The sequence below is a fragment of the Solanum pennellii genome, chromosome 4 (assembly GCF_001406875.1).
Source record: "Solanum pennellii chromosome 4, SPENNV200".
NCBI classification, from domain to species: domain Eukaryota; kingdom Viridiplantae; phylum Streptophyta; class Magnoliopsida; order Solanales; family Solanaceae; genus Solanum; species Solanum pennellii.
In genome coordinates, this window is record NC_028640.1 from 69960073 (window position 1) to 69967042 (window position 6970).

The 6970-nt window shown below is 27.9% G+C and overlaps 1 protein-coding gene across 1 annotated transcript; it reads left to right on the forward strand.

Annotated features, from left to right (window-relative positions):
- The first annotated feature begins 2284 nt into the window (after positions 1-2284).
- LOC107017207 (laccase-14-like) lies at positions 2285-6519 on the forward strand. The gene is made up of 6 exons (XM_015217477.2): positions 2285-2417; positions 2532-2683; positions 3533-3777; positions 3858-3986; positions 4534-5478; positions 6201-6519. The coding sequence occupies exons 1-6, from the start codon at positions 2316-2318 to the stop codon at positions 6329-6331; spliced, it is 1704 nt and encodes a 567-aa protein (XP_015072963.1). The 5' UTR covers positions 2285-2315; the 3' UTR covers positions 6332-6519.
- Positions 6520-6970: the final 451 nt, after the last annotated feature.

Below are 6970 nucleotides of genomic sequence, written 5' to 3' on the forward strand. Positions count from 1 at the left end.
TATTTTGGCTCTAATTAATATACATGAAAATAAATAAGTGTGATAAAATTATTAATATATATTATATTGAAATTAAAGAAAAATATGTTAAAAAGTAACTTTACGAATAAAAATGAATAGGATGATATATTTGTATTAAAGACAACTAAGAATAAAAATGTAATTTCTTTCTAACAAAAATCTATTAAAAATAAATAATTCTAGAAATATCTTTCTATATATGAAGTGAGTGATGATCAAGGGTAAAAATGTAATTTCATGCAAGCAAAAATCTACCTGGATTGATAACAAGAAAATTAAATAATTCTACAAACATTTTTAGTTATTATTAATAGTATTACCTCATTTTTGTTATTTCTTCCCTTTTTATGAGTTATTTTGATATCTATTTATTATATGAAAGTAAATAAATAATGATTACGCTTAGCTCTTAATAATCATATATCAAGTACAATATTAGGTGGAATCAATCAAAATTAAAATTAAAATTTAGGGAAAATGCACAAGTACCCCCTCAACGTATGCCCGAAATCTCAGAGATACACTTATACTAACTAAGGTCCTATTACCCAACTAAACTTATTTTATAAGTAATTTTATATCATTTTTTGGCCTACTGACACTAGCTTGAAAAAAAGTCAACCAGCGTTGGGACCCACAAGATAGTGTCATGTAGGCCGAAAAGGGGTAAAAAATTATTAATAAAATAAGTTCAGGGGAGTATCACGACCTTGATATAGATAAGTGTGTCTCCGAGACTTCGGGCAGAGATTGAGGGTGGACTTGTGCATTAACCCTAAAATTTATATGAATATTAAATTTGTGTATTGAAATATTGTTTAATTTTGTGATCTTAAATATGCTATATAAAAAAAATTAAAACAAAGAAGTTATTTTCTTTTTGAAATAAAATAAAAAAGTAAGTTCATATAAATCGAAAATGAGGGATTCATATATTAAAAATGAAATATATGTGTTATTATTAAAATGAGCTTTCATATATATATATATTTTTAAAAAAATTGTTTGACTTCCTTCTATTAATTTGTGATATATGTGGAGTTTTAAAGATTTGAACATTTTAATATAGATATATAATGATTTGAAGACTTTAATTCTTCATTTTAATTTCTAATTTGTTACATAATTTTTTACGTTAACACCAAAGCAGTGATGAAATATTCAGTAAATGTTAAATGATGATATGGTTATTGATGAAAATGATGAACAATCGACTAAGGATAAAAAAAATCATGTGCTTTGTCTACTTCATGATGTACGAAATGATGCTTGTTGCACTCACTCCAAATTACCACCATTAACGAAAAAAGTTACATATATTGTTTTGAAAATAACGTAGGAACTAAAAAGTACTATGAATCACAGTAAAATGACAACTAAAAATATGTGAGAATTATATAAGAAATTCCGTTGAGTTTCCTAAAATCACTTGTATCACATAAAATAAAATAAATGTAGTAACATATATTATTCGAAAATGACACAAAATGTACATAAATTAATAATTTAAAATATTTTTTAGAAAAATACATATAAAAAATATAATTTATTTTTTCAAATTTCATTTGTGTCACATAAATTGAAAGAAAAAAATTTAACATATCTTGAGCATGCGCTAGCACATGCACCTGATATCTAGTATATGTAATATTATTTAGTGACTTTTGTGATAGTCACATCATTATAAAGTTAATTAAGTGATCATTTTCTTAATCCTAAAAGATAGCTAAGTAATCAACTTTGATAGAATAAGACAAAAGTTAGATGGCCATTCTTGAAATTACTCCTATATAAAGGAAGGATTTATAGTTTAACTTAACCAAATATAATAATTTGAGTGTAACTTTTGTAACAATCCAAAAAAAACAATAATCTGAGTTTAAGTTATATATATTCTTAATTTAAAATGTTTTCCCATAACTTAATAGGATATTTAAATTATATGGGCTTAAACCATTTGACCATCTAATATAATGTGAGTAATATTATATACTTTATTATATGAATGAATAGGGGAGTGGGTTGACTTTATTTCTACAAAATTGATTTTATAATAAAAAAAAATCAATTTTTTTGAAAAGTAAAAAACCATACACATTATAATGAAAAACAACTTAACTATTTTTGTACGCTAATTAATGGTAATGATAGTTGTTTTGAAGTTTGCTACGACAATATTGTCATTTTTTTCTCATTTGATAACTTCATGGTCTCTATAAATACATTAACACCCTTTACACATTTTCATATCATATTATTAGTATATAGTATTTGTTTGCACAAAAAGAAAAATCATGAGATTGAAAGTGAAGATTTTTATTCAACAAATTTTAGTATTTCTTTTTTTACTTGGTCTTTTACCTGCCCATGCCTTTGTTCATCGTCATCGATTTGTCGTAAGTAGCCTCTCTATCTTTAATATTAACATATAGTTTTGGTAAAGAATAATAAATTAACATATTTTTAATTTGTCATACCAATAATTTAATTTTGAGTATATGTTCATGCAGATTAAAGAAGCACCATACTCAAAAATTTGCAGCTCAAAGAACATTTTGACTGTGAATGGCCAATTTCCAGGTCCAGTTATATATGCCAATACTGGAGATACCCTCGTTGTCAATGTCCAAAATGATGGAACACAAAATATAACAATCCACTGGTAAATATCGAACTGTGTAATCATCTCATGTCATTTTTATAATTTATCATAGAAAAAAGGATAAATATATCTTTGAATTATCATAAATGTTATGCAGATATCCTCCGTTATATCTTTGAGACACTAATGTTCCTCTTGTTCAAAAAGTAGAGCATATATACCCTTTACACTAACAGACATATACGTATCATAGTCTTATTTACTGACCCGACATTTATTATATATCGGATCGACGGATAAGATTGTACCACATGTCCTTATTTAGTCTTCCTTTAGAGTGAAGAACATATATGATCTAATTTTGAATGGCAAACAGAGGCGTATCCAGGAGGGGGTCACCGGATTTGCGTGAGCCCATGTTTACCTCCTGAAATTACACATAATAGTGTTGTATTTTTAAAAAAATATTTATATATAGATATATGAACCCGTTGAAGTATCATACCGCGTGATTATAATGGGGTGCACCTCTCTAACCGAGGTTATAAATTTGAATCTTTTATTTATCTTGTTTTATTTTTCTTTCTAAAATTGGGATCTACCCTTCTAAGTGGTTTGGATAGGTAAAAATAATTTTGGACCCATAATTTTAAAATATTAATTATTTTAATGATAAGAACCTAAATGTTAAACTGATCAAATTTATATCTTAGATTCACCTTTTCATAATAATGCACCCATCACGTCAAAATTCTGGATACGCCTCTCACTTCAGGGGCACTAATGTCCTAAAAGTACGACGAATGGTACTTGCATACCATTTACGATAGTTTGAGAATATATTTATCTTTTTTTCCTTTACTTCATTATACAATACGATTGAGTATACTAAAAAAACGAAAATTTCAGGCACGGAGTGAAACAACCGCGATATCCATGGTCAGATGGTCCTGAATTTATAACTCAATGTCCAATTCGACCAGGAACAAATTTTAGTCAAAGGATTAATCTTTCAGATGAAGAAGGAACTTTATGGTGGCATGCTCATAGTGATTGGTCAAGAGCTACTGTTAATGGTGCACTTATTATACGTCCAGCAAATAAAACTAATTATCCTTTTCCTAGACCTACTGCTGAAATTCCCATCATATTAGGTACGTATTATTATTATACTCGTTCCGTTTTAATTTGTATGATTGGTATCGAAACTTTTAAAATTATTATTAAATTGTAGGGGATTGGTGGAAAAGTGATGTACAAGCAATTGTAAATGAGTTTCTTACAAGTGGAGCAGATGCAAATAAATCTGATGCATTTCTTATAAATGGTCAACCAGGAGATTTATATCCTTGCTCAAGAAATGGTAAAACAAATTGTATTAATTAATGTTAATTACACTAATTTTTGTACTAATCTATATGTTATATTTCCTTCGTCAACTTTTAATTATCATGTTGTGCTTTTTGAATTTGACTGTTACATTTAGTAAATTACTCCTTTATAAAAATATAAAGCTTGAGCAAAAACTACTGAGTTCACGTGAATCTATAACTAGAAGGTTAGATTTGCCTCTAAAATAATTTATAACCACTACTTGCGCTAGAAATTTCAACTTTTTTTTTTTACTTTCTTAAATTTTATATCAGTTATAAATCTCGTCATGTATACTAAGACACAGGAGGGGTGTTACTTTTCAAAGCTTAACCGCGTTAGCATAATTTTCAAAAGGAGAAATGAGAAAAGTCATAATAATATTCAAGTATATCTACTTTATTGTAAAATTCAAACTAGTCAATGGATTATATATGATTTTATTTTTCATTTGTCTCACGTAATATATAGTTTTGATGATGAAAATTATGTTGAAAAATCATTTATGAACATAACTAATTTTTTTTTCTTTTCAACAGACACATTCAAATTAACGGTGGAGAAAAACAAGACATATTTGCTCAGAATTGTTAACGCCGTAATGAATAATCTCATGTTTTTCTCCGTTGCAAATCACCAACTCACTGTCGTAGGAACCGATGGTGCGTACGTCAAACCGTTCAAGTCAAATTACATCACAATTTCCCCTGGTGAAACTATTGATGTTTTACTCGAAGCAAATCAAAACCCTAACCACTATTATATGGGCGCAAAGGCCTATAATAGCGTAGTCGGAGTTGATTTTGACAACATAACCACCACCGCCATCATTCAGTATCGTGGAAATTACACCGCTTCATCACCACCCATCCTCCCCGATCTCCCGAATTTCGACGATACGAATGCCTCGTTTAATTTCACTAGGTTATTAAAAAGCCTAGCCGATAATAGACACCCTATTAACGTACCATTAAACGTTACAACCAATTTATTATTCACATTTTCCGTAAATACCTTACCTTGCGAGGATGAATCGTGTAGTGGACCTAACGAGGATCGATTCGCGGCTAGTGTGAATAATATAAGCTTTGTATTACCTCGTATCGATATATTAGAAGCTTATTATAAAAATATTCAAGGGGTTTATCGAGATGAATTTCCTAGTTTTCCGCCTTTAAATTTTAATTTTACGGGTGATTCTCTACCCGTAGAATTACAACGTCCCGATCGTAGAACGGAGGTTCATGTTCTTGAATATGGAACAAATGTAGAGATTGTGTTACAAGGAACTAATTTATTAGGTGGAGTTGATCATCCAATTCATTTACATGGATATAGTTTTTATGTTGTTGGAGCTGGATTTGGAAATTTTGACAAAGATAAAGACCCTTTGAATTATAATCTTGTTGATCCACCTCTTCAGAATACTATTGCTGTTGTTAGAAATGGATGGGCTGCCATCAGGTTCAAAGCTGATAATCCAGGTATATCTTTTAATTGATCATATATATTCTTTGTATACATTGTTATATATATATATATATATATACAGGACGAGATCTGACTAGTTTATATGACACGAGTTAATAAATGAACAAATTATTAATTCGTACAGAAGTTAGTTATGTGAGTTGAGATAATTGAATTAAAACGGGTGTCATAACGAGTCATAACCCAAATTGGTCTAACTTTTACCAAGTTTTAGTTTCTAATTGATTTGTTCTTTAGTATGAATGTTTTTTAATTACCAAACAAAAACAATGATAAGGTTTCTCATTGGTTAATAAAATAAACTAAGTTAATAATAGATACGTTGAACTCGTACAGATTAAGCGAATCGTCATATTTTCATGAGCTAATTTTAATAATCAGGCACTTTGTTTGTGCTTTAGCATGTTGGTCTAGTCAAAACAAAGACATTTAATTTTGTCAATGTAAAATTTGTTTTACAACTAAATCACAATTTTTTTTAAATACATTAAAATGTTATTTTTAAAGGTTAAACTCAGCTTTATTTTATACTATTAGATATAAATATATCATGCATGTATTCTTTTAAACCCTCAAAACATGGTAAATAACTTGTTACAATATGATCAAGTAAAACAATTATATAATATTTACTTGTATTAAATTAAATTATGTCATCAATAATATATAATTCGAACTCTTATTTAATAATATGTATTTTTTTGTTATGTGATAGGAGTATGGTTTATGCATTGTCATTTAGAACGTCACGTAAGTTGGGGAATGGAAATGGCATTTATTGTGAAAGATGGAAAAGGCTCAGAAGAAAAATTGCTTCCTCCTCCTCCTGATATGCCTCAATGTTGAATTTAAATATACCTCACATTTAACTATAATTTATTTTTAATTTTGGAACATACTCTAATGAGGGGAGAAAAAAAAATGTATTTGCTTATTGATTTTATTAATTCATTACTATGATATATATAGATTGGATATATATATATGTCTTTGCTCTTTTTTTTTTTGTATGTAATAAAATTCATATTTTATATAGCATATTGGAGCTATATTTAATCATGATAATAATAATGTAAATCTTGTTTTAAGTTAGTACTTGAGTCTCCATATTTCCGTTATTTACTTATATTATATGTCAGTTTATCGTTGTTATTTGATCGCGTATTCTTTTGTTATTTAATATATGGACTAATGGTAACAAGGATATATAAGATTTTGTTTTGTTACGATGGCAATAAATACGATTAAAGATTTGTTCTTTTTATCTTTTAAATAAAGTTATTGCACCAAGTTATTTTTTATAATGTAGTCATGCATTGCCTCACGTTATGTCCAATTGTCCATGTATCATAAATTTATGAAGTTAATATTTATTAACGTTAAAAAATAGGTGAAATGTCAGGGGAGGACCAAAAGTGCACTAATATATTCAAATATGTTAATTTTCTTTAACTTATGAAAAAATATTTTTGAAAAGACAAATAA